This window comes from Pyricularia pennisetigena (genome assembly GCF_004337985.1).
Source record: "Pyricularia pennisetigena strain Br36 chromosome 7 map unlocalized Pyricularia_pennisetigena_Br36_Scf_8, whole genome shotgun sequence".
NCBI lineage: Eukaryota > Fungi > Ascomycota > Sordariomycetes > Magnaporthales > Pyriculariaceae > Pyricularia > Pyricularia pennisetigena.
The window spans coordinates 881,572-908,501 of NW_021940920.1; the positions used below are offsets into that span (position 1 = coordinate 881,572).

Sequence of the window (26,930 nt, forward strand, 5' to 3'; positions counted from 1 at the left end):
GAAAGGAAAAATAAAAAAACAACTCTCCACAACTCCAATACTCAATGGCGTCTCGGGCAGCGGCGGCACACGCCTCGCGCGTAAAAGTCCGTCGCTTGATCGTCACGGGCGGCGTGGCGGCCACGGTCTTTGTCGGGAGCATCTACGGCGCAGGGCTCAAGATCCAAGGCGAGGCCAAGTCTGTAAGTTTGACTTCTTTTTTTTTTTCCCCTTCGGTTTCCTCCCGTACCGAAAACTTTTATTTTCTCCGTTTAGTACAAGACCCATCTGCTGACAATACCTAAACGAAACAAACAACAGGAGCGAAAAGCCTTTGTCGAAGCCTCCATAGAAGAGCAGATTGCCGTGCTCGAGGAGCGCAGACAATATCTTGTTAACCAGCGCGCTCCCTTTGAGCGAAAGCTGGTCAGATTACACGAACGTATGGCCCAGAAAAAACAGGAGGAGCAGCACAGTGGACAACATATCGAGGTGAAGCCGGACACGAGGCCGGCGCACAGCACAAATACATTTACAGAGCAAAACAGTCAAGTCGATGAGAAGACTGATAATGATAATCGGGCAAACAAAACTGGCTCGAGGTGGTGGCCATTTTCATAGGCAAAGGATGTTAAGTCAGCTTGTAGGATACCCAAAGAACATAAGTATGCAAACAAACTCAGGTTATTTTTTTTTTCTCTTCTCTCTTATAAGCCGTGAATCTATTTGCCTTTTGCCAAGTTTACCAAACACAAAACCAAAGAACGCAGCCCAACTCCCGCCTCAGATATGACTGCACTTTTTTTATTTTTTATCTATTTTTCCCCCAGGTGTTCCAAAGTTAGCGGGCCATCAACCACTTGTGGTTACCTTCCCCAGGTCTGGAATCCGTATCAAAAGCCGATTACGCCTGATCGATTCCATCAGCCGATGGCAGCGGAATGGCCCGGTACAACAGAATAAGGGCCGAGTGAGACTCGCCGCCACCGGCTAGCCCATCGATCTTGTCTGCTGTCACCTCTGACACCTTGTCGTCGTTGAACCACCACCACTTGCCGTCCTCTTCTCCCTTGGGCTTACCCGTCTGAGGGTCCACGGGAGCCGTCTTCTTGACGTACGCCGTGTAATGACCGCTGTCGGCACTCGCGCCCTGGTGTGTCACCACGCCGCGGAGCTCGTACAATCCCGAGTGGTTAGCGCCCTTGTCTGCCGCCAATTCTTGGTTCACAAGAGCATGCAGCTCCTTCTTGGCCTGCAAGAGCTGCGCTTGCTTCTCTTCGTCAATCTCGGCGTCCGTCTTGAACGTCTCACCATCGAGCGCCATATCGACGTCTCCGTCGGCTCCAGGCTTCTTCTCGTCCTTCTTCTTGTCCGCCTCCTTGGCTCCCGACGATCCCGGGACGTCGCCGTCCAGCAGCGGGTTCTTCTTGCGCCGCTTGCGCGAACGTTCGATGTCCTCCTCGTCCTTGCGGATCTCGCGCACCTTGTCGCGCACCGGGATGAGCAGCTTCTTCAGGTCATCCGTGCAGAACTCGACAATATCGAGCTCGTGCGAGAAGGTGACCTTGCGCATGATTTTAGCCTTCTTCTGCACATCTCGTTTCCAGAAGAAACGCACAAAGTGCACGGTCAGGTACTTGGGCAGCCGCGAGATCTTAGACCGCTTAGTGTAAGTAGCTTCCCTGTCCAATGTGTCCGACTTCTTCTCAATCTTCTCGGTGAGAGAGGCGAGGATACCGTCGCGAAGGTGGTTGATATCCTTGTCGATGTGGCAGTTTAGCTTGAGAAACGGCTCTCGTGTGGTGACGGACTGCTCTCCCATTTCGCGGGCAGCAGGATCGTCGCACTCCAGCACGCTCTCAAACTCGCCAGCCATGTACTCATCAATGAAAGAAATGGTCTTTTGGTCTTGCGAACCTTCCCGCGTGAGCTTCTGCCTCAGCTGTGCAAGGATCTGCGACCAGGCCTCCTCGGCATCCTGCTGTGCGAACCCTTGGCCCTGTCTCGACCGCTCGGCGAATTGAGGAAACGCTGTACGCAGGGCACTCAGGAAGGCGTGCGGTGCATAGCCGGACTGCGTCTTTCCCATCGCCTCGTACAAGTTCCTGAGCTGATTGGTAAGGTCCAGGTTGGGGATCCGATTGCTGTGGTCCTCCTTGAACATGTACGTTGACAATGCGGTCTGAAGCTCTGGAATGGTACGTAGTGTCTGTAGCGTGGAGTTGAGATAGCAAGTGTTTCCCAGGTTCTCGAGGCCAGCCGGCGTGGCACCCTCCTGTTGAGCAGCTTCGGCCTCGGTCATGTCCTCAACAAACTTGATCTTGCCCGCCGGGCGTTGGACCTCGCTACCACCGGGTGTGCCCATCATCATGATCGTCTGCCCCGGCTTGAGGCCTACAGAGCTCATAACTGTGTCATCCTTAAGCTGACCGCCCTTGACGAGAATCCTCTGTCGCTCGGGTTCAACGCCAGTCAAACTGAATAGCTGGTACTTGAACACCTCGCCGGTGGATTCGGTATCGACTTCGACATCGTACTTCTTGCCCTTGTGGGACACGGCAACTGCAAATCCAGGAAGTTGCCTGTTAGCCACTTGATTCTGGATTACGGAAAATCTCAGTAAGGGGTTTCGAATCAATATGCTGATTGACTTACTGTTTATTGACGACATCGTGTCAAGATATCTCAACCCCGACTTGAACTATCTTTCTGAGGAAGAGGGGCAGACTAAACAAAAAAAGGAAAGAAATGAACGGGGGTGCAGTCTTTTAAACTGCTGCTGTGTAATCCTAGCTCTACTAGGCAGCCAACAGCTTCGCAATGCTTGCCGCGGAAGTTGATGGAAATTTGAAGGGTGGCGGTTTGAGACGGGAAGAAGCATGAGCCGCTCTTAGCTGTCAAACTGTCTACCTCCCGCTGCCCAGTCGCCGCCGATTTGGTGGGGTCGGTCAGTGTTGAGGCGCTGACGAAAGATGGAGCTGTCCGAGGGAGCTCGAGCCAATCATGTCACTGCGAACCTTTCCGCTGGCTGCCTTGCGCCGCTTGCTGATGTAACCGGAGCGCAGTGATGGCCCCACTATCCCCACGAACTGTGACGACGTCCTGTCCTGTCTGTATTGCCCGCCCATGATACAGACTATCTCCAAAGCACGGCTGAACAATTCACATTGGCCTCCATCTATTGCCGGGGACGAAAGAAGCTCGAGAAGTACCCAAGCGGCGGCACTGGCGATCTCGAGAAATCTGGATCTCGGGGTGCGGTGACCTTGTCAAGCCGACAGACGGAACAAGCTCACAACTTCAACTCACGATGGTCAGCCTACATCCCTCCCACGTCAACTTCGATACCGATTGGGGCTCCGAATCGTCTTTTCTATATCCACGAAGCTGACAGCTACAAAACACAAAACCACGACTTGACCAAATATAGTCCCAATCCCTCAGACCGTACCTCCAGGCGGTGCGGAGCAGCCTTACGGCGGCGCTCTGCCTGTCCAACTTTGCGTCGCAGGCATCGGAGAGGCACAACGTGCCCGAGATCGAGGCGCAAACGTCGCCCGAGGTGCTGCTGACACCCCTGACGATTGCACGCAACGAAAACGAGCGCGTCCTCATCGAGCCCAGTATCAACAGCGTCCGCATCAGCATCAAGATCAAGCAGGCCGACGAGATCGAGCACATCCTGGTCCACAAGTTTACGCGTTTCTTGACACAGCGCGCGGAATCGTTCTTTATCCTGAGGAGGAAGCCCATCAAGGTGCGTATGGAGAGGGGGAGGCAGAGATTGAGGAGGAGGGACCGTCGCAGGGGCAGCGTCAAAGCAAATAGGGGGTGAGGTTTGGTGGTACAACAGAGACTAACGATTGCACTCAACTTTTCAGGGATATGACATTTCCTTCTTGATCACCAACTTCCACACGGAAGAGATGCTTAAGCACAAGCTGGTTGATTTCATCATACAGTTCATGGAGGAGGTTGACAAAGAGATTTCGGAGATGAAGCTCTTCGTAAGTTGGCAATTCCTGCAACTCTATCGAGACTACCACATGCATATCAAGCAATCACTGACTGTGGGTTCTGCTTCGTTTAGCTGAACGCAAGGGCAAGATTTGTGGCCGAATCTTTCTTAACACCGGTATGTGTGCTCCTTTAGCGAACCGCCTTTTTGTGTACATGGATGCTAACTACGGTGCAGTTCGACTGATTGCGAAAACTGTGCACGGTCGAGAGTCTCTGTTACTGGCGTTGTTGGCGGAAACATGATTTCTTGTCACTTATTGAATGGGGAAAAAGATAAGCCATAAGATTATGAAGAAATTGCTTGAGAAATACCCTGTTCGAAATCTGGTTTTCTGTGGAGTGCAATTGATTCAAGCGGCATTGATCTGGACATTGACTACTCCAGATAGCGTGGCGTGGAGATAAGTATAAGTGTCCGCCGGCACCAGATCCACCGCACCCGCACTTTATCCAAACGACAACAGCAAATCCTCAGGACTCATTAGCCAACCCTGACACTGCCGACAAAGTAAACTACCCATGAGCCAAATTTGCTAGGTGGTTTAACACCCGTATTCGATTGATGTTTCACTTGATTCTGTCGGTTGATCTGCGACTGTGACAGAGACCAGCAATTGGCGTGAGGAAGGTAGAATCGATGTAGAGGTGAAAGGGAACTCGATAGTTCCGTCAAATATGGTTATTTCCCTCGATGGAGAGGAAGTTCTATATTCGTAACTGGGACTTCTACACAAGGACTGCGCTGGTCAAGTGAGTTTAGGTTGACGACGAGTAGCGTGGCGAACTGGTAGCGGATTGGCCTTTTACCTACAAGCATAATCCGCCGGTCGCCTGGGGCTCATGATACATCCAGAAACGCTTCCCTATGCTTCGGGATTCCAGGGCCCTGCCCACATTGTCTTGCAGCTAGCATCTATCAAAGAGACCAACAATTGTCTGCTTCATACCAGGTCGTCATCTGGAGACATTGACCATTCTGCGATGTGCCATCCGAGCATCTTGCCAAAACTGACTGTGACCAAGTAACTATCACACTGGATTGAATGGGCTCATTCTTCTTTCTGGATAGCCCAAATCAGAGAAAGAAGAACAAACACTGGCTCCTATGGGCTTTGTAATATTTCTCGAATCCTCAAATCGTAACTCCCACGACATAGCCAATCTAGCCTTGCGTCAAAGTAGACTTGTCACCGGTAGGCTTGATTTTTCCATTCTTGTTGTTGAGTCTCTTGATGTATTACCGGGCAAAGTTTTCCGGAACAATACCTACTACATGCATACGGTGTTTGCCTTTTCAGTCTTGCGGTTTTCGACAAACAGCTTTGTTGTGGCCCACTTTGGCGTCGTTCTAGCTGGCTGGCCGCTCACACATGGGCACACGGCCATGGTCGATCTGACTGCCAGCTTCTTTTTTCTGCGTCACCAGCTCTCAAATTTGGTAACTTTCTTCACAACCAAAACCCGTTCCGAACATATCTTCTTTTCTTCATCCCACAACCTAAGCAGACACTCGACAATAAGCACAAGGAAGCTATCATCTTTTGCATTTCGTCTTTTCTGCGGGTAAGTTACTGCTAATATAATCATATTCTCTCCTGGTTCATTTCCTTTGCTCTATTTTGGATCTTACCCTCTGCCTATGAATCACTCATCTCTTCTTATTCTAAATTCCATCATATAACTTCATCCGTCTGATATTCACTGGTCCCTTTTCTTTACCTTTCTTGTCACTCTGCTTGTTGAGGCGTCTTTGACTTTCCTGTAGTGATCGTCTTTTGAAAACGCTCTGGTGATGAGCTTCTGAAAAAGATGGTTCCCGGACCGTGGCCTCAGTTTCAACTCAGATTTGTTGACAACCCCAGTCCTTAGCAAAGCCGGTTTCTTCACAGACGACGAGCAACGATGGCGGCAGTCGTGGCCAAAAGCGCGTCTCCTGACATTGGAGACACCGATGGTGGTGTCCGGCTCAACTTCTTGGAATACATCCAGCAGAATGCTGCGGCCGCTGATGCCAACGCAGCCAACTCCAAGAAGGTGGTCTTTACTTCCATGAAGACCACCAACAGACCCCTCGACCCAACCACATCCCCCTTTGACCCTAAGCTTGGAGAGGGAAATTTTGATGTTCGCCATCCCGTTGGCAAGCTCCCGGGCTCGCAGTCAGTCCCAAACATTCTTGGAAGCCTCCATAATCAGCACAGTTCCTCGCTGGCCCAGACTGCAGCTTTTGATGCCCAGTCAACCTATGAGGACTCCAACAGCCTGTTCTCTACGGCAAGCCAGCAGGCAGCGGCTCCGGCTACTTACAATGTTGCAGACGGCCCTCTTTACACTCCACATACCCAGGCCGGGATCTCGGCCTCGTACCAGCAGACTCAGCTCCAACAGCAGCTACAGCAGAATCATGGTCCAATGGCTAACCAAACATATAGCCCGGGACAATACGACAAGTCTGGCATGCCGCAGATGAGCGTGGTTCCCGTCAATCAACAACTGGTACAGCCACAGATGGCACTTCGTCCGACTATCGATCATATCCCTGAGCATGTTCGATCTCAGCGCTCGCAAGCCTTGAACAAGCTGACCTCTGGTCCGACCGGTCGGCCTTCAGCCGTCGAGGCACTCGACAGCAACAACTTTCCATTTGTCGAGACTGCCCGTGTTCTTGCACCCGATGCTTGCACCAATGGCGTGGTGAAGCTCAAGAACGTCAGTGATGACCCTGCCTCTTGCTTCTATCACTTTGTCGTCGCAGAAATCAGTTTCCAAGTTTGGACTCGTGGAGTATGAAAAGACTCACTAACATCACATCAACGCAACCACTATCAACAGATCCCTTTTGCCACTCGCCGAGTAGAGATCATCGCATTTCTAGGACGCAACTCCAAGATTCTCAATGATAACCTCGAGCCCGTACATATCATCATGGAGCGCGTTACTAGCAAAACCATGGATGCATATGTCGAGTTCGTCACTCTTCAAGATGCCATCAAGGCCGTCGACAAGCATCAGGCCACCATCACGCGTGGCCGTCTCAGTCGCTTGGGAGACCGCCCCATCGAAGTTGAGTTGTCGTCACAGGGCGCTCTCATGAAGGATTTGTTTCCATCTGCCAAAGGCGTCTTTTGGGAGGGCATCCGACCCACCATCAAGCCGTTCAAACCCAATGAGCCCTGGGAGAACTTTAAAGGCTTCATCAACGACGAGGAGATGACCATGCTGGTGAAGCATGTCGAGGTCCCGCAGCGTGTAAGCCCCTAGTCATTTTCTTTTTGGGTTATCGCTGAACCCCAGCAGCCTTCCACTCAGCGTCTTACTAAAACTGGCATCCAAAAACTCCCCATAAAACCAGTCTCCCTTCTCCCGCGACTGCCCGCAGCGCCCCTACGAGTGCATGATCAGCACGATACGAAAGCTCCCCTGGCCCATGACAGAGCTGATCACTCTGCGCCAGCGTCACGCCATCTACAACGCCTGCTTCTCGCTCATTCGGCTGCTGAGCTCTGCCATCGCCAACGGCCGCCACGAGGAGATACTCAACGAACCGCTGCGCAAGCGTCTCGTTCACGCCGCCATGACCTGCCCGGGCTTCACCGTGGTGCAAAGGGACAATATTGCCACCCTCGTCGACATGTCCGAGGCCAGGAGGCTCGAGTACGGCCTGCCGCGCTTCGCCGGCTCGTGGCTTCACCTGTATGCGCTGTCGCCCAAGGCCAACTTTCCACTCGACATGATTGAGGTAAGTCGTTCTCTGACTTTTCTTTTGCCAAACTTTTTTTCATTGCAATCATTGGCACTATCGTTGTGCCTATTGTGTGCAAATTGAGGGAAAGCCGACAGCTGACTGTTGTACAACCAAAACCCAGTACTACATCGCCATCATCCGCGAAGAGACGACCCGCCTCGTAAACTCCCTCCCGCTCAAGGAGCGCACCCTGGTCACGAGCTACGGTCATGACACGGATCTCTATTTTGGCTACCTCTGGTGGGAGCTGCAGCTGCCGCGCGACGACCGCTTCGACAGCATGACGTTGGCCGAGGCTGCCGCGCTCGAGTATGCTGTCATGGAGAGGATAATCTGCCGCGCTTTCGGCAACGGCGCCTCCAACACTGCTGCTGCCGCCGCCATCACTTACTAAATCTTTCTTTGTTTTTTCCCCCTCGTCTTTGTTGGTCTCCCACCCTGCCTGTAATCTGCAAAACAAGGCAAGTGGTGGAATATGACCATCAGAGAAAAAGCAAAAAGATAACAGATCTGAAAGGTTGCTCGATAACAATCTGGTAGCAGTCTTGGCATGGAGCTGATCGGTCTCCTCTGTCGACGGATTTCCCCGGCTGGTTTGACACTGTGCACGGGTTACTGACAGAATGAGACCCTTCTGGACCAGGCCATTGATGAACTGCAGTTCGTTTTTTTTTATTCTGTTTCTTTTCCCCTCTTTTCACGGGCATCTTTCTGAACTTGAAGGGTTGTCGGTATTTTTTTCTTCTAAGCAAACTATTTCCTTTGTCTCAACCGGTCATGCTATTCCCCTCTTGTTGTACGGGGTTAAGGAGGACATGCATGGCGGTGAGGAATGATGATGACTGATGAGGTGTTTTAGTGGGACCTTTGGGGGAACAAAAGATTTGTTTTTCTTTTTTCTTTTCTGCTTTTTATTTTTCTCCCCCTTGGCTTGGGCAGGGTAGTACCATGGTCCCGGCTTGATATCCACCAACCCTTTTTTCCCCATCTCATGTAGCTCCAGAGACAGACTTGATAGAGAATCGACAAAAAAGGCACTGATCTAGACCTGGGGAGGTCCCGACTCGACGTGGACCCAGGAACAGACATGATAAAGACGGAAAAATGACGCAAGGTGTTTGATCAAGTTAGCCATGCAGGACATGGTGAGGCATCCAATCATACCTTAACATGCACGCAAAATATAACAAAAGCCAGGGGGAGTACAGCAAGAGCGCAATCTGCGGCGCAACAGCTCCGTGCAGGATCAGTATCCGCATAGTAGTGGTCCCAGACACAAAACCCTCTGCATTAGCTCTTGCCCCCCCTTGTCCTGTCCACTCGCATTCGGACCAACGGCTGCACCAGAGCAGAAGCGGCAGGTGTGCAAGGTGTGTTTCATTCCCGAGGAGGAAGGACCATTTATAGGTAGGTGGTACGTACACGCACGTATCAAGACAGGGGATTGCTGCAACAAACATCAGAGCTATAGTAACTCTTGCCACAATCGATGAGCAAACATCGTATGTTGTAAAAAGTGATCAGTCACTTGCAGCAGAGATGTGAGCTACCGGTAGAAAATGAAAACGACTTGATGTACAAAAAAGGGTTGAAAATCACAAGGCCTCATATATATTGCGGAGTATTGTAGGTAAGGACTGGATACTATACTGCGGCATATCTGGGGTTTTGGAATACCTGGTAGAGAAGCGCTTATGTAAATGCCTCATCCCTACGCACCAGGGGTCTTTCTGGGTAAAATTGACTGCTTCCGGCTTTGGTCAAGATTGGGAGCCACGATCCCAGCAGCCGGCCAAGTTGCCCGAGATCAGCGGTTCGGAGAAACATAGGAACAACAGTGGAGAAGGGGTACATGTACGATCAATAAAAATGTCCGTAGGAACAGCACACGATAGGCCACCAACAAATCACCAAGTTTTATTTCTCGGCCATCACTCGCTCAGCGCCGGCACTCTGCGACGTTGCCTTTCGCAGCGTTGAACATCGGTAGAATAAGAACCCAGTAGGGCGCGCAGCACTGGGTGGAGCTTCTGGCGAGACGTTGTAAAGCCTTTGGTCAGCAGGTTCATCATCCATTTGGGGGCCCTGATGTTCGTGCCCCGTAAAGAGAGACCCATATCGCAACCATATCCACAACCCTGGTGGCCTGGCGAGCCTGACTTGCTTGAAGTGCCACATGCTTCTCTATTCATGCAGGCCAGATATGGAACAAAAGGACCAGAAAACCGGGTTCAATACGATGACAAGGGGGTCGAGACATCAAAGAAAAATGGACCTACAGCGATCGTGAGGGTTGTAGTAGCCGTGTTTCTGGCACTTGTTGTACGAAGGACGCCAGGCCTTCTCACTATCAAAAGTGCCGAAGCGTCGGTAGTTGCAGTTGATATTATTGCACTGGACGATTTGAACGGTGCTTTCATCCGCGCACTGCTCCTTGCAGTAGTCTATTGGCAGCGTTCTGAGTCAGCCAGGGATAAACAAGGCGATTGCCCTGCTTGTTGTACAGAACTTCGCACGGCTTTGAGCACTCACGCCATTCCCAGGTTTTGTCGCACATGGTGGATATTATTGCTCGGATATGCTCCGAGAACCTAAGATTGATGGAGCTAGGGCGCTTATGGTGGGCCTTGGGATATGTGAGGTGCTGGAGACTGGTGCTCGGTGAAGACAGGTTAGGGGTAGGGGAGGTACTGTAGTATGTTAAAAGGCAAGTGTGTTCGTTCTCTTGAACAATAGAGCGCTATCGAAGGAAGAAACCAATGGTTGGGGCTTTGTAACTTTCAAAAGTGAATGATATGTATAATATTGACTCTCGACAGATGTTCGCCAACACAACAAAAAAAGACAGGAAGGAAGATTGAGACAAAACGAAAGCTTCGCTGATGCCGCTAATTTATAGAGGTCAACCTCTGTCATTATCTTTCCTCGTCATCGCCCTGCCGCAACATTTAGACATGCCGCCCTCATCAGTCCTGGGCTGTTGCACCCGGGCAAACATGAAGCCGTGGGGGTTTCTGGATTTTGGACCTTGACCACGACTTATCCTGAGTGCTGGCTGATTGCCACGCGGCCAAACAAGACGACTGGTCGTACGTTGCTTCGTCACTCGATCGGATCCCGTCTGCTCCGCACTTGACCGGTCTCAGTCGAGGCAAACTTCATGCCGGCATTGCTCGTTGGCATGATGCGTTCATAAAAAAAAAGTCAAGTCACGCTATGTGGCAAGGCATACATGTTGTTATCTTGTCACCTTGTACTGAGGTCGTACTATACAGAGTACGTATTCGGGATGTAGGTAAGCAGACGATGCCGAGAGCATGTCGATGCGACTTGATAATCGGCTGCACCGAACTGACGTGTTACAGACGCAGAACAGCCATTGAAAATGACCTGCTGGGTCTGTGGGGGGCATGAGGGATCAACTCCCGTTACCGCGTCGCCGCGTCTAGCCGTATATAGCGTGCCAAGTTGTCGCTAACGATGTAATACCACGGCCAATGGGTATTGCAGACTGGTCTCCACACACTGCCCTGGATGCATAAGGTTATGTCCTTTAAACACATTCGATAGGTTGTGAGGTCAACTGAAGAGGAGCAAGGGATGAAAGTGATTATGTGTGATAGAGCAAACAATCCTACGACCAGTGCAGGTTTTTGCATCGTATTGGCTGGGGAAGTTTTCTTTGATACCCGGTCGCCCGCAGTGCTATATTAGCCGACGAGAGCTTTATGTCGAGTAACCCTTCTGATGTCAAATAGCGCTTATGTTCTCCTCGGTGAGGGTGGACGAAAAAGCGGGGGTTTATTTGTCCTAGGTTACAAAACGGGACTTTATCTCCGTAAAAACTTTTCTAGTGCTTGAACAGAGCTCTTTTAGCCAATCTGAAGGTTGATATTACTTGTTGATATTGATTTTGTTGGTGTTTTTTGGGCATGCTGCGTAAGAATGCTGACTTTTCATGCGGTTAGACAGAAAGGGGTAGAAGTGGTCGATTTTGGTTGCAACGTAGGTAATACCTCCATGGTACCGAATAACCCAACCCAGCCCCGCTGGACCTGCCGAAAATCAAGTTGCAGATGTGATTTGATTGGATGAACCAGTTAGCTTGGCTCATTTACTATTACCATAACAAGCATAGCTTGTGTAAATGTCTTTCACTTACTTATCGGTTCTTTATCGGTCCCAGGGGCCCCAAAGGAGGCTCCACTTTCTGTCACTTTTTTTCTCTTGGGTCGCGCGCAGAACTAGAGGCGCAATTATCAATCGCGTCACAACCTCAATCCATTAGCGACTCCGCCCAAGATACCTGTCGAAGCAAACACTACAACGGCCGAGCTTCCTTCAGATTTTCAATACTCCAAAGACCTGCAGGCATCGGACCTTTTTCTTTCTATCTGACTGATCCTGCATCAAGCATCATTGTGTGCGCATGCACCCCACAGCGACCGACTAGACAGGAACACTGCATGCGACCACATTCGAAAAGTTTTTCCGCCATTCGCCACTAGCTTGGTCAAGTCTATCCAGGTAGCTTGAGCTCAGCATAGGCTCAAGCTCTATCGAGCTTTCGCCAATTACATAGAACTTCGAGCTGCATTCGGAGTCTCGGCATATCGTCACCCTTTCTACGACAGCCAAAAAAATGATGGACAGCCCACAGACAACAGCAACTCTCGTCAAGAGTTATGGGAGCGAAGACAGGGGAGACCGGCCACCGCTCGCCCAATCCAGAGAGATAGGGGGCGCCGTACCAATCAGGAGGCCAGAGGGAGCCCAGGCCCTGAACTTTGCAAAGTCGTGGTCGCATTTTGTTGCAGGAGGGTATGTTTGTCCATACTATGCGCCGATTGTTAGCCACTCGTTGTAGGGCCTTGGAAGTATGACCTCAAACCCCTGCTAACCCAGAGACTCCCCCCCTCTGCAGTATAGGAGGCATGACAGCAGCAGCCCTCACGGCACCATTGGATGTGCTCAAAACCCGATTGCAATCCGACTTCTACCAGCAACAAATACGTCAGCGCAATGTAGCAGTCCAGAGCTTCAGCGGTCTGACAGGCCCGTTTCGCATGATGCAATTCCACCTAGGAGAGACCTTCGCGATTTTGGGTTCAGTGTACAAGCAGGAAGGCCCGCGTGCGCTGTTCAAGGGGCTCGGGCCCAACCTGGTCGGCGTTATACCCGCAAGATCTATCAACTTCTTCACATACGGCAACATGAAGCAGTTATTATCCGGCCATTTCAACGGTGGAATCGAAGCAGATTGGATCAACTTTGTGTCAGCCATGACGGCCGGCGTCGTCACATCAACCGCCACGAACCCGATATGGCTGATCAAGACGCGCCTGCAGCTCGACAAGAGCACCGCGGCCCGCAGCGGCACTGGCAGGCAGTATCGAAACAGCTTTGACTGCCTCAAGCAGGTCCTCCGCAATGAGGGTATACGTGGCATGTACAAGGGCATGAGTGCCTCGTACCTCGGCGTGACCGAGTCGACCCTCCACTGGGTTCTGTATGAACAGATGAAGGCCTCTCTGCGACGACGCGAGGAGGAACTTGTGCTCAGTGGCAGGCCCAAGACGACCTGGGACAAGGTCGTCGACTACACAGGCAATGTAGTGGCCGCGGGAGCCGCCAAGCTGCTTGCAGCCGTGCCGACTTACCCGCACGAAGTCGCACGCACAAGGCTCCGGCAGGCGCCCATGGCCGACGGCAGACCCAAGTACACGGGTCTGGTCCAGTGCTTCCGGACTGTGTGGATAGAGGAGGGCGTTGCAGGTCTCTGGGGAGGGCTGACGCCGCACCTGCTGCGCACTGTTCCCAGCGCCGCCATCATGTTTGGCATGTACGAGGGCATTCTTCTGCTGCTCAACAAGCCTGAAGCGCCAAAGCTAGATGATCAAAAGGCGCGATGAGGTTTCGTGCTGACGAACTGCTGATCATATATTCACCATACACCCACTTCACCCTGTACTATTTCAAGACGGCAATGGGCTTCTCTCATGGGGGTCCCCTGACCTGTAAATCTACTAATACTCTCTTCACTATCCAGGAGATATCACGGCATGATAAGTATCTGCTCTTCTCATGACACCTTCTTGTATACCACATCTATATTTCCTTTTTGTATTATTTTTATTTATTTTCTTGTACCATAGATGTGCAGTAGCGGGGGTAAGGCGGGCACCAATACAGAAGTGAAAAGCACCTGGCCTGAGGGAGAGCCCGGTCAGTGTGTACGATAGCAAACAAAAACGAGGGGCAAGGATAAAAAAGAGGGGCTGTATATAATGCCGAGTATGGCAGGCTGACACCTGCGACATAGAGGACTGTATATACGAATCCTCCCATTCACAACATGCCCTACTGAGCTTCCACCTGCCTAAAACAGCGGGAGGTTTTATAAGAAATGAAAAGCCACAATATTATACGTGTAGGCTAGATTGGTCTCTGTTTGACCGACGGGATAACAAGGAAGGTCTTGATGACGATGGACTTTGCCCCACTTTGAAATTTCCGCACTGCTTTAGTGTGTTTATCCAAGGTCAATTTGGCAACAAAGCCAACAAACACTATCACAACTTGATCAATGTTACCCCTATTCAACAGCACTACACGAACGGACGGTTTGGCCAATTGAAAACGAGTTTTAAATTCTACTCTGATTTCCTAGCTGTTTGCTGGAAAAAATAGCCGGTATTTGTATTCCAATCAAATAGCAATTCGAGTTTATGCGCACTGCCAAATCGAGAAAAAAAAAAAAAAAAAAAAAAAAAAAAAAACCTGATCACATTAATCACCCCCTAGCACCCCATTCTCTTCATGATAGCGCCGTGGAGACCTTGGATGCTCTCGACCATCTCAACCCCGAATTTCCGACACACAACCTGCACGTTGCCTCGCTTCCAGTACCCTTCGGGACAGTACACGATCGCCTTGCCGGGCACCCGCGCACACAGGCCGAGCTCCAACAGGCTGACGGGCGCCTGCGTGGCCGGGTGGAAGTAGACAACCACCATGTCGGCTTTTTCCTGCCTGTCGAGCTCCCACTCGACCTGCTGGCGGTAGGGCTCAAAGCTGACGTCCTCGCGCCACGTGCTGTCCCAGTCTGGGCGGTACGGGTTGTAGATGGTGATGTTTGTGTCGGAGAGGAGGGATATCAACGTCTCGCGCCAGTCGGCCGCGTCGACTCTGCTTGTTGTGCCGGCGAGGAAGACGGACTTGACCCCGCGTGGAGCCTCTTCTGAGGGAGCGAATATGACCTGGCTCTGTTGTGAGGCCATTTTCGGCGATGAAAAGGTTGGTCTTGGTGGTTTTTGAGCCAGGAGATTGTAGGACACTCTTACAGATCGGTTCATCCCCTCAAGGCGCTCGCGATTTCAAGGTCTTGGGTGCGCGGTTCAAACCTCGACTGCAGCCTGACAAGAATGGAAGGCACGTTCATGGATCGCAGGCAAGGAGGCTTGATTGCCCCCGCACTTCGCTGCAGTTGTCGAGTAGACAGAAATGATAACTACCAAATGGGTGTTGCATCCCCAGTTTTACAACCTAACACTTTTTGCTGACCAACAATCCATACCTTGGATACCTAGGTATTTATCTGTTGCTGCCACTAATTGGCAGCCGGAATTCTTGCATTCCCCGCTCCGAAAACACCAGCGATGGTTTTCGCAACGTTCGCGGGTAAAACGGGTGAGTCTGCCAATGGTGGAGAGGAGCATATTTTCAGGTAGCCGCCAACAGCATCTTGGCGCAGCAGTCAGCACACCATTCAGAACACACCAATGTTTTTTTTTTATTGAAGACCTCACGCTCCTGTGATACAAGAATGGATGTTTCACAATTCGTTCCCTCGCGCCGCTCGCCCGCTCTCCAACCCCACCAGCAACTCAAATGACGTGCCTCGTACGAAAAATTTCCTCCATTCTCTGGAATATCTGTTGAAGTTATCACAACCCAGAACATGCGCTTGTTGCGGATGAACAACGATGGAAGCTTCAGCCTGATTGAATTCACCAGCAGCCACAACGTCCCCAGCTTCGCGATCCTGTCTCACACCTGGCGAGGCGATCATGAGCCAACCTTGCAAGACATCAAGGATTCAGTAACAACAAATTCCGCAACTGGACAGCTTCGTCCACTGGACAAGCTCTATTTTTGCGGAGAAAGAACGAAGAAAGACAAGCTACAATACTTCTGGGTCGACACCTGCTGCATCGACAAGTCAAGTAGCGCTGAATTGAGCGAGGCCATCAATTCGATGTTTAGTTGGTATCGTCGCTCAAGCAGATGCTACGTGTTTCTTACCGACGTTTCTATTTCCCCTGAGAGCGACGATTTGAACTTCAGAGATAACCAGCTAAGACGAAGCCGGTGGTTCACTCGAGGCTGGACTCTGCAAGAGCTTCTGGCTCCCCCCGTCGTTGAATTTTACTCCCGGGAAGGAAACCTTCTTGGCTCAAAGAAATCGTTGGAAAAGCTGCTCTCCGAAATCACAGGAATTCCCGTCGCTGCCCTTAGAGGAACTCCCCTGGCTTTCTTCCCCATCAAGGATAAGATGTCTTGGGCCGCCAATAGACAAACAACACGTGAGGAAGATGGTGTGTACTCTCTGCTTGGTATCTTCGACATACATATGCCGGCAATGTACGGCGAGGGACAAGAGCATGCGCTCCGTCGTCTGCAGTCGGAAATTGAGATGCATTCGAGAAACCCAAACCGGCAGAATGCATCGACCCCTCAACTCCCTCCCAACCAATGGATCGTACCATTTGAAAGGAACCCGCGGTTCACTGATCGCAGCTCTGAACTCAACCAGCTTCACAGCATGCTATTCAGCGATGAACAATTCACAAAAGTCGCCATCTCTGGGCTCGGAGGAGTGGGGAAAACCCAGCTTGTGCTCGAACTCCTCTACAGGCTGAGAGATAAAGGAGAGAAATTCTCTGCAATTTGGGTACAAGCTACCACCGTAGAAAGCTTGGATCAAGGTTATCACGCCATTGCGGGACATCTTGGCATCTCGAAACCCAGCGATAAGGACGTTAACATTAAGAAGCTCGTGCAGAGCTTCTTAAGCGAGGACAACGCACATCCTTGGGTCCTGGTCTTTGATAATGCCGACGACATCAACATGTGGATCGACAAGCCGGATGGAGGAAGCCAACAATTGTCTGGTCGGTTGATGGACTACATCCCGAAGCACAAAAAAGGCAGAGTCATTTTCACAACGCGAGACAGGAGGGCCGCGGTCAAGCTGGCGAACCAGAATGTGATTGAGGTTTCCAAGCTCAGCCAAAGCACAGCGGCGCAGATGCTACAGAACTTTCTCATCCGCAAGGAACTCGTTACCTCCAAACCAGATGATGCAAAGGCGATTCTTGCGTGGCTTACCCATCTTCCACTCGCCATTGCTCAAGCAGCTGCGTACATCAATGAGAATGGGATCACTCTGGCCGATTACCTGACGCTAGTCAATTGTCAAGAGCAAGAGACAGTTGAGCTCCTCACAGAGGAGTTTGGGGATGATGCGAGATACTCAGACATGAAAAACCCAATCGCCACGACATGGCTGGTCTCCTTCCAGAAGATTCAGCAACGGGATCCTCTGGCCGCCGACTACATGTCATTTATGGCTTGTATTGACCACAAAGATATCCCACAGCTGCTACTTCCGCCTGGGCCATCGCGCAAGAAGGAAATAGATTCTATCGGGACTCTGAGTGCCTACTCGTTCATCTCAACACGCTCCGAGGACGGGGCGCTTGACTTGCATCGACTCGTCCACCTCGTGATCCGAAATTGGCTGCGGATGGAGGGCGTTCTTGCAGACTGGACTCGCAAAGCAGTCGTACGCTTGGAGGAAGTCTTCCCGGATCATGAACATAGAAACCGGACCGTCTGGAGAGTCTATCTACCTCATGCAAGTCGCCTCTTAGAGTCAAATTTCATCGAGCAAGACGACACCAGCGTGATCAACTTGAAGTGGAAAATTGCATTGTGTTATTACAGCGATGGTCGCTACAGAGAGGCAGAGACATTCCTGCGAGAAGTGATGGAAGTCAGGACAACAAGACTAGGGCCGGAGCACCCTGACACGCTCAAGTGCATGGCCAAGCTAGCTCTGACGTACCATGCACAAAGCCGGTTCCAGGAATCCAAGGCGCTTGGATTGAGAGCATTCAACTCTCAGAGCCGCATTCTAGGCGAGGAGGACCCGGAAACGCTGTCGACTCTGAGTCATCTTGCTATGACATGCAGTGACCTCTCTCAGTGGAAGGAATCAGAAGAGCTCGAGCTTCAGGCCATGAAACTCCGAAAGAGCGTCCTAGGCAGTGAGCATCCAGATACCCTTGTGTGCATGAGCAACCTGGTTTATCTATATAATTGTCAGGGCTGGTGGGAGCGCGCTGAGCTGCTCGGCAAAGAGACCATAACTGCGCGCAAGAAAGTGCTCGGTGTTGAGCATCCCGACACACTGCTCAGCATCGGCAACCTGGCACACACGTACAACAACCAGGGCCGGTATCAGGATGCAGAAGAATTGCTGGTTCAGGTGGTGCAGGCTCGCATGCGGGCTTTGGGAGAAGACCACCCGCACACGCTTAGCGGCATGAGCAACCTGGCCGTCAGTTACCACAACCAGGGTCGATGGGACGAGGCCGAAGCACTCCAGGCGAAAGTTGTGACGGCACGAAAGACGCTGCTAGGAACTGAGCATTTTTCGACTTTGACGAGCATGGCTCACTTGTCTTCGACGTACCAAAGCCAGGGCCGCTTGTCCCAGGCGGAGCTGCTCGGGTTGCAGGTGATGGAATTGCGCAAGAAGGTGCTTGGCCTGGAGCACCATCATACGCTGGCTAGCATGACCAGCCTTTCGTCAATGTATTTGGAGGATGGGCAATTGGCCAAGGCCGAGGAGATTGCATTGAACGTGCTGGCGATTCGGGTGAGGGTGCTAGGTATGGGGCATCACCATTCTCTTTCGAGTATGGCGCACCTGGCAGCCATATACAAACAGCAAGGTCGATTCACAGAAGCCGAGGATCTGGAAATGCAGATCAAAGAGGCTCGGGAGAAGTCAGGGTCATGATGCAGAAGTTGAAAAGTGCGTTCACAGGCTGTATTTGTCCAAGTGGCTATTTTTGGGTCTTCGATTGTATTTTCTTAGTTCTCACTCTTGTTCTCATGATATGAATCAAGTATCATTTGATCGTAAGTATGATTTTTAGCGATCACTCAGATATCAAGTTGAAGCCTATTCCTTCGCCGAGTTCAAGCCTTCAACGCTAGACTCGAGGCAAACATTGATCACGCCGCATTTCACGTATACAGCATGCAGAGCCGAAGGAATTTTCCCTGAAAGCTGTACCGAGCTATTCTTCCGGCTGTATCATATCGCGCCATACTTTGAAATGAAAGAAGATGAAATAGCTTAGGCCCTCACCTTGCCATTTCTGCCAGCCCTGTCTTTACTCTTGCCTTCCTCGCCGTCTTGTTTCTTCCCTTGCTGCCCAGATTTTCCCGGCCTTTCTCCTACTAGCCAACTTCTTCTGCGCAATCCGCCGTGTCGAACCACAACAGATGCTGCAACTGGTGCTGCCACCCAAGCCCTTCCTGCACACTCTGCCACTGTCACCGCTAAGAAGCCTTGTTCAGGAAACATATTGGCCATCCCCGTGCCCTACCAGGGAGTGCCTCACGGCCTCGACCCGCCTTGCTCTTGCTGATGGGCAGATCTCTTTGTTTCCGGATGCATCTGGCTTTGGGGTATCCTTGTTGAATTTTGCAGCCTCCTCTCGAGGCTTTTGGATGTCCCTGCTGGAGTCTAATCTTACCTTGTAACAGGACGTATTGGCGTCTACTTTGACGTTCTTGGTGTGTCAATCTCTGCCTCAATCTTGTTGGCCTGCCGGTCGATCGCCTTCTGGCCGTCGGGCGAAATTAGGCCCCCCGCTGCCTACACGACCGGGACATCTTCTTGTGAAAGGCTTAGTTTTCTGCTCACCCTCGAAAAAATGCACTGTCAGAAAAATTTGAGGACGTGGCTTCATAAAGCTGTTAATGGTTCTTACATACCTTGGCGCTGTGATGCCTTTCCTGCGCATGGATTCCAGCAGCAGCTGTGTCAGCAATCGCCAGATGTATAGACTTCTTTGGGGCTTAAGTGGCAGTCTGCAACAGAGTCCCTGCCGTTTCTTCGAGATTGTTCGGATCAACTATGCACACGCTTGGCTTTCGCCTAACCTCGATCCCACCAATCCCATGCTGCAAGCTGGCAGAGACCAGTCAACTGCTTAGCAACGACCCCTGGCTGAGTATGGCCCGAACAATACCTCCCAGAGACTAAGTATTTGATAAGAAATAAAGAGGCGCGTCTGGTTGAAAGGAAAATTGGTGGTGGTTGAACCTATGCGGCGTGTGAAATCAAAATCGCTTTTCGTCCTGGTTGGTTTTGGACATACAGCTGGGACAAAGGCGTAGCTGGACGGCCCCAAGCCCAAGCATCCAATGCCAATGGCAAATTAGTAGGCATCCACCTACAGTACCTTGGAAGGTTTGCTGCGGTCTCTATGCTGGACATCAGGCAGCTATCGCAGTTCGGGCAAGCGATTACTGGCTGAATGAAAGCCCGACTCGACCATACATAAAACGGGAAGGGTAGACCGGACAGCATGTAGACTGCCTCTGTTCCACTCTGCTTGTCTTCCATGGTTCGCAGTCATGTCCTTGAAGGGGTGCCTCCTACCTAATTTAGATCTACATGAAGGCAATGTCAACAAATATGATTGGGTTTTATTCTTTGTGTAACGCGCTTTCTCTCATTCACGGGATGTCGCAGCGAATGACCCGGAATTCTGCTTCGCAAGCCCAAGACTACTTTCAAAGGTGATTTACAAAGATACGCTGCAAGTGTGCAAATATTTGATCTCCAAATATCCCTTAAAATACCTTCAGACTCGTTCTTCCATATTCCTTCCGGCCTTTCTACCAATGCCTCGGCCTTGTTGCTCACATGGCAGGGATTGACAGAACGCAAAGCAGAAGAGAGTATAATCAGAGGGTCTCGACTGGCACCATTTAAAGTATACAGCACCAAAGATTATGGGCAGCAACATGCTAACATACCATTACCAGACAAGATCCCGAGTCATTGCAAAGCAACATGCTCGGCCGATTAGAACAGTGAGAACACTGCAGAAGACAAGTATGCCCAGTGGCATTCATCCTCCTCTTGTCCTCCTCGCATATTACAGTAAATGGCTGACACAGTCCTTCAACCCCCCTCTCAACCAGCTCCAAACTCTGCAAAGGCTTCATTGCAACATGAACTGGCTGGCCCTCGGATTGCCAGCGATTCCTACACCAACTCTGGACACTTCCATCAGACACCAATTCATTCATGCCAAAGATTGCTTTCCAGAACACCGCCAAGAGACAAGCGGGAATTCATGGAGGCTGATCAGCTAATCTTTTGCTCGCCATTCTCATCCAACCACCGAGCTCCCACGTCCAACCGATACCACGTCTATCATCAATATCAGTTACTGGAGGCTCAGGCACGACGGGCTACATGGTACTATCTCGGGCCCGTCGGATGGCGTCCTGACAATCAGCAGCCTGTCAATGACAATCACGTCAGTCTTAGACATGGCATCGCCAACAATTGGTGCGTTGTTCTCAATCCGCTCCGTAACAGGGCAGCCTGTTTCCAGCATAATAGCAGTTTCGGGGGTGTGAGTCCAAGCATATTCCCCATCAACAACATATCTGCCAACGGTACTGCTGCCAAACGCAGGAAGGTTACCGATTGAGATTCATTTCCACCTTTTATTTTTCAGCAAGACAAGAGATAGGAAACTTGATGAAGGTCTTCAGCTGGGTCAGATCGTTCGCATGCAACCGAAAGGGACCGAACCATCGTCACCATTGATGGGCTCGGCCGATGTGACGGACTCCCGTCACGTGTCCCATCAACTCCCTAATAAGAGATAGAAGGAAGACATCGAAGCAGAAGCCAAACCAGAGGCCTCCTTGAATTCAAAGCAAACATTGCATAGCGCCGATCTGGAAACGAGGCGGCATTTGCCCCAATTGTCGACTTGGATGTAGGGAAGCGTTAGTAGCTGCATCTGGAGATACCCCAGCCTCCCCAGATTATACTCAAGCCTCATCTTTGCGGCACCGACATTGGCGGCCTCGCTGACGAGGACATGTGTTAATGTTCAGCTCGCCCTCCTGGCCCCTTCAAGGATGATGCTGATGCTCTGGGAAAATGCAATCACAACCGCCTTGACCTCAATGGGCCTGATTTCAAACAAGCCTGGCTTCACTCGCCTCGAAAACCCCCTCATCTTGATGGCTTAATTCCTGCTCGGGCTCACTGCATACCTGTTATCCCAAGCCCCTGACTGTGTTTGCCCATCTCTAGGATCGTTTCAAGGCCGCATGGACACGACTCTGCCCGTGATATAGCAATACAGTGCCAATTGTAGAGTTTATCGAGATTCCAGCAAACGGCGCCCGGCATCTTGGGCAAAGTCGGAAGCAAACTAAGTGAACAAGAAGTTGATCGCGCAGCCGAGCACTAGCATAGGGAGAAAAGAAGAACCCTCATGGGTCAGTTGACCTCAGTAGTGGAGGCCTCTCCAAGTGATTCATTTGCTCTGATGCCGGTTCAGCCACTATAGGTGGCATGAGCATACCGCTGACTACCCATTCATAGCAAATCAAGCTCCTATGGATGTATCAAGATTGCTCGTTGCCCCTGGTACGCCGAGATCAGAAAGTTAGTAGGCATACTCGGATGGTCACGCTGATGCCGGTTGCCGGACAGTAGATATATGTCGGGCGTCCGGAAGAAGAGGCTGGGAAAGCTTGCATTGATTTGTGCCTACTAATATCAGAACAAACTCCGAATAGCTTCATGCACCAACCTCCAAGAACGCATGTACACACAAAAGCTTCTATAGAAGCTTTTGATTCTTGCTGCAAGCATCTCGCCACAGAAGAATTTCACTGGAAAGTATCAACCCCGTCGCAGTATAAATAGGACCCGATCCTCCCTTCCAAGACTCTGCCAATTGTTTCCAAGAAGTCTCAGATCATCAAGAAACTTGCCAGGTATAAACCAAACTGCTCTACCAAATCTTTTCAAAGCAAAAGATCACCCATACTGACACCAGCAAGTCGTTGTGTACTGCCAAGCTCGAAGCTTTCTATCGACAAAAGACTTGATACACAACATCGGTCGACTTGGCCGGTTCCATCAGAAACACATCCTCAAAGTTTTATATACTACTAAATCACGACACCATGTCTGGCAAGCAGGCCCCGATCAGCCACCCCAACAGGGAGGAAAACAACTTCATCCTTTTTGGGGAATCCCCACTGGCACCAGAGCACATGGACGAGCGGCCGGACGAGCCGAGAGGATCAGGCCAGCGGCAACATCAGCAGCAGTCGTCAGGGCCGGTAGGCCGGTCGTTGTTCTACCAAGCCAACAACGTCCTCCTCGAGGCACAGGCGGTGCTTCTCTTCGACGCGCTGCGCAAGACCAACCGCACGCAAGAGAACCGCCGCGAGATCGGGGAGCTGGAGGAGGACGTCCGTATCCTGCGCCAGGTCATGGCGGGCCAAGACTTCCCGCCGCTAGTGCAACACTTGGATGGCAGCACTACCATCCCGACCCAGCCGTGGATTCACCGCTGGCGGGACCTGCAGGGTGACTACCATGTCACCCCCTACAAGCCGCGCGACACCAACCCGGCCGGTTATGCCTACCAAGCCAGGCCCAATGGCGCACGGCCGCTGCGCCAGGCAGCCAAAACCCTCGACTGGCAGCTCCACAGCAATCTACGACGCCATCTGCCCGACCTGGAATGGTGCGTGGTGTGCGGGGGCTGGCACTACGTCCAGGAGGTCAGGAGCGTCGACATTTTGCTGTGGGAGGCATTTGGCGACGAGGACGGCCTGCTGCCGGACGAGTACCCCACCGAGGGCCAAGCCTCGGAAATGCCGTCGCTGCCCATGTGCTTGGAGTGGGCGCAGCTCTGGGACTGGGGCATCATCGCCTTTGTGCCTGGCCGCACGCCTGGCAGCTGGATGACCAAGGTCGTGCACCCAGACTTTGTCCAGTTCATGGCCAGGAACTACCCTGGCGCCGAGGGCCGCCAGCTCAAGATGAGCCCGTCCTGGCGGCCCAACCCGCGCCACCTGTATCTGCGCTGGGCAGTGGCGGAGCTGCTCCGGATCCACGACGAGGGCGCCGCGCGGCCCATCGTACCTGCCCGCGGCGTCCTGTTCTGGGAGAGCGGCATCGCCGCCTACGAGACGGGGCCGCTGGGCTGCGACATGACCATGTTCATCACGTGGTTGGGGTGCGAGCTGGCGGGCCTGATGCCCGAGGAGACGTACGTGCTCTTTGATATACCATCGGAGCTGGCACTCCGCGCCAAGGACCAGCTCGACAAGCAATGGGCCAGGCACTTTTGGACGCCGCGGTTCAAGAGGTTCGTCGACGCGTACCTGGAGTGGAATGCTGCGTTCGGTAAGACCTTGGAGCAGTACAGGCAGCAGATGGGGATCTCCTCCGGGGTGAGCCGGAGTGAAGATGTCGAGGGGGAGCAGCGGCTCTGGCAGGTCCTCAAGGGGATACTCGGAGATGAAGACGAGGAGCCACAGGGTGGCGAGGAGCAGGAGGGGAATGAAGGCGAGGACGAGGAGGTGGATGATGAGGAAGAGTCTGGCGAGCAGACGGAGCAGCAGGAGGAGGCTGGTCAGGTGGACGTCGAGACGCCAGAGGAGGGGCCTGACACCACGGAGGAACAAGAGACGGAGATTGAGGATGAGGAGGATGAGGAGACCGACGAGGATGCTGAGGAACAGCTCGAGTTCCAAAGCAGTGGATACGACGCCGACGTGGAAGGGTCCTTTGATGACTCGGACGAGCAGGAAGGAAGCAACTGGAACGAGACCACCGACGAAGAGGTTTGGTTCACAACCAGCGAGGAGGGCGATGATCCTTGGAACCTCAGCTATGAGGGTGACTAGTGATTGAGCTTCCCGAACGCCTTGCCAACGGGGTTGTGTAGACTACAACGGCTGGAGGTGGTCTTGTTTGGGTTGACCGATGCCAAGTTGCGAGGATTCTAGCGGCTCGTATGTGTTTTTCATCCACGGGGCTAGTTTCGGTCTTTTCTTTCCTGTCTTTCTCAATCTTTTTTTTAAACCATTTCTCTTGGATACCCAATATCGCGTAGTCCTTAGGATAGCAAACAACAGGGCAATGACTTGAAATTCGGCTCCACACTACATGATGCTGTACCGAGTGCACAAAACATTTCTGCGGCAAGCTAAAGTCCCGAGGCCCACCCCTGTAAAAGCAGTGGGGTGATTGCGCAGCGACCCGACCAGACAGGCAAGAACACGCTACAAAAGACAGGGGATCTGGACCCTCCTTGCACATTTTATGCGGGCCTTTTGGATGAACAGGAGAGACAGAAGGCAGAGGAGTGAGTGAAAGCATTCGTCTTGTCAAATTGATCGACAAAGTAAACTTGACATGGGAGCTGTCGTATGACGCAGGGATAGAAAGTTGAAATTGAAGGTTGCTGCAAAATTGCAAGGAGGACAAAAAGAACGTCAGAGTGGCTCGCAGCTTCAGGGGCACCGCAATTACAGAAAACAAAATATGATCGGGATTTGCAGGAGGGGGAATCTTTGTTGAACCGAACACAATTCAGGGACGGGAACATAAAAAAAGGGGGGGAAGAGAAAGCACAAAAGGTAAGAATAGGCTCTTGGGGCTTGGTGGTCTGGTGTGCAGAAGGAAAGAAAAAATTGAAAGTATCTTTTTGTCTTCCTTGACTCAAGACGTGACGCAGAAGATGCACATGCAGGGAACTTTTGCCAGGAGTTCTTGTCTACTCTGTGTACCTTGGACACATACATCTACGTATTTGGTACACGGGCGGGTACCGTAGGGCTGATGATTTCCTTCCTGGAGGGTTGCTTGAATGCATGAAGCTTCCTCTTTTTTTGGGGGTTATATTTTTCTTCTTCTTTTTTGTCCTGCCGCAAACCAACAAACCCATGATCCGATGTCTTTTCTTTTTCTTTTTGTAGACCCGAACGATCGGAAGGGAGCACAGAAGTGGCGTTTATGGGGGGCGGCAGCTGTGGTGGCGCTTCTCAAGGGATGCGGGAAAATAAGCTGGCTCATGTTTTGCTTTTTTTTCCCCTCCTCTTTGTGTTTCTTTCTTAGCTTCCCCCCTCTAGCGTGCGCTCACCTAGAAAAACATAACCTCCACCTGAAAGACACTAAAAAAATCAGGCAGAGAGGAAAGCAGAAAGTCGCCTGTTTGGGATATAGTCTACGTCTTAATTAGAAAGCCATCTATTCTCGGTGACCTTTTGTTCAGCCCTTTTACTCTTTTTATGCATCACGACGACACTGTTTTTTTGGTGGTGGTCTGCTCCCGCGGCGTCTTTTCCCTCCCCCTCTCTCTTTGGAACCTGGACAAATTGTTCCAGACTTGTGATGATGGTTGCATGGTCTTGTGGCTCTTTTTTTTTTCTTTGTGAATCTCACGTTGTCGATCGAGACAAACGACCGGGGGGTTTTCTCTTTTCCCCCTTTCATGCAGGTTCTTTTGTCTTTGATCTTCGAGAATCTCGTGTCGCCGGCTTCGGGGAGGCTGCCTGCATTATGCCGATTGGCCCGAGGCGAGTGACAAACTGGAATGTCTCGCAAATTGCAAAAAAAAAGAAGATTGATAGAAGAACCCCGGGAACGCCACGAGATGTGGAATTTACGCCACAAAGACTCGCAAAGATTTGGTTTCGTGCTGCTACGGAAACAGCATGTCGCAGATTCCTCTTCAGGAACGATGGCTAAATGAAAATCATTCAAACGCAGCATGCCCGAACATCTTCAAAAGAGAAGGGAATTGAAGTGTCCAGGCTACAGAGATAACAACAGACAGGGGTGGGACATTCTGGGGGCCAAATAGTCAACCCCCAATCACATTTTTCGTTCCCTTGCTTCGTTCCAAATGGGGAAAGCCAAGCTGGCAATCACCGACCCTTTGAAGCCAACAGCACTCTTCCCCGGACTTTTGATTGCTCTTGCGTCCATTTTTACCTCGCTATCGTACCAAATCGTACGGGACATTTAGCAACTCTGGCA

General features: G+C 51.4%; 9 protein-coding genes across 9 annotated transcripts; 6 read left to right on the top strand and 3 right to left on the bottom strand.

The window, feature by feature from the left end:
* Positions 1 to 44: 44 nt before the first annotated feature.
* PpBr36_09377 (uncharacterized protein) lies at positions 45 to 600 on the top strand (the record flags this gene model as incomplete). The annotated part of the gene is made up of 2 exons (XM_029896498.1): positions 45 to 182; positions 301 to 600. 2 exons carry the CDS (start codon positions 45 to 47, stop codon positions 598 to 600), a joined length of 438 nt encoding a protein of 145 aa, XP_029744848.1.
* Positions 601 to 883: 283 nt separating this feature from the next.
* PpBr36_09378 (uncharacterized protein) lies at positions 884 to 2,650 on the bottom strand (the record flags this gene model as incomplete). Its single annotated transcript, XM_029896499.1, has 2 exons — positions 884 to 2,541; positions 2,635 to 2,650. 2 exons carry the CDS (start codon positions 2,648 to 2,650, stop codon positions 884 to 886), a joined length of 1,674 nt encoding a protein of 557 aa, XP_029744903.1.
* A 759-nt stretch (positions 2,651 to 3,409) lies between these two features.
* PpBr36_09379 (uncharacterized protein) lies at positions 3,410 to 4,183 on the top strand (the record flags this gene model as incomplete). The annotated part of the gene is made up of 4 exons (XM_029896500.1): positions 3,410 to 3,736; positions 3,861 to 3,986; positions 4,070 to 4,114; positions 4,175 to 4,183. Coding segments are annotated over 4 exons (507 nt in total), but the record flags the coding sequence as incomplete, so codon positions are not given.
* A 1,718-nt stretch (positions 4,184 to 5,901) lies between these two features.
* Positions 5,902 to 8,138, top strand: PpBr36_09380 (uncharacterized protein; the record flags this gene model as incomplete). The annotated part of the gene is made up of 4 exons (XM_029896501.1): positions 5,902 to 6,708; positions 6,832 to 7,248; positions 7,352 to 7,738; positions 7,866 to 8,138. 4 exons carry the CDS (start codon positions 5,902 to 5,904, stop codon positions 8,136 to 8,138), a joined length of 1,884 nt encoding a protein of 627 aa, XP_029744626.1.
* Positions 8,139 to 9,675: 1,537 nt separating this feature from the next.
* Positions 9,676 to 10,301, bottom strand: PpBr36_09381 (uncharacterized protein; the record flags this gene model as incomplete). The annotated part of the gene is made up of 3 exons (XM_029896502.1): positions 9,676 to 9,829; positions 10,020 to 10,188; positions 10,277 to 10,301. The coding sequence occupies 3 exons, from the start codon at positions 10,299 to 10,301 to the stop codon at positions 9,676 to 9,678; spliced, it is 348 nt and encodes a 115-aa protein (XP_029744608.1).
* Positions 10,302 to 12,386: 2,085 nt separating this feature from the next.
* Positions 12,387 to 13,656, top strand: PpBr36_09382 (uncharacterized protein; the record flags this gene model as incomplete). Its single annotated transcript, XM_029896503.1, has 2 exons — positions 12,387 to 12,565; positions 12,669 to 13,656. 2 exons carry the CDS (start codon positions 12,387 to 12,389, stop codon positions 13,654 to 13,656), a joined length of 1,167 nt encoding a protein of 388 aa, XP_029744625.1.
* Positions 13,657 to 14,544: 888 nt separating this feature from the next.
* Positions 14,545 to 15,024, bottom strand: PpBr36_09383 (uncharacterized protein; the record flags this gene model as incomplete). Its single annotated transcript, XM_029896504.1, has 1 exon — positions 14,545 to 15,024. One exon carries the CDS (start codon positions 15,022 to 15,024, stop codon positions 14,545 to 14,547), a length of 480 nt encoding a protein of 159 aa, XP_029744582.1.
* A 680-nt stretch (positions 15,025 to 15,704) lies between these two features.
* On the top strand, positions 15,705 to 18,833 carry PpBr36_09384 (uncharacterized protein; the record flags this gene model as incomplete). Its single annotated transcript, XM_029896505.1, has 1 exon — positions 15,705 to 18,833. The coding sequence occupies one exon, from the start codon at positions 15,705 to 15,707 to the stop codon at positions 18,831 to 18,833; it is 3,129 nt and encodes a 1,042-aa protein (XP_029744629.1).
* A 4,223-nt stretch (positions 18,834 to 23,056) lies between these two features.
* PpBr36_09385 (uncharacterized protein) lies at positions 23,057 to 24,793 on the top strand (the record flags this gene model as incomplete). Its single annotated transcript, XM_029896506.1, has 1 exon — positions 23,057 to 24,793. The coding sequence occupies one exon, from the start codon at positions 23,057 to 23,059 to the stop codon at positions 24,791 to 24,793; it is 1,737 nt and encodes a 578-aa protein (XP_029744583.1).
* Positions 24,794 to 26,930: the final 2,137 nt, after the last annotated feature.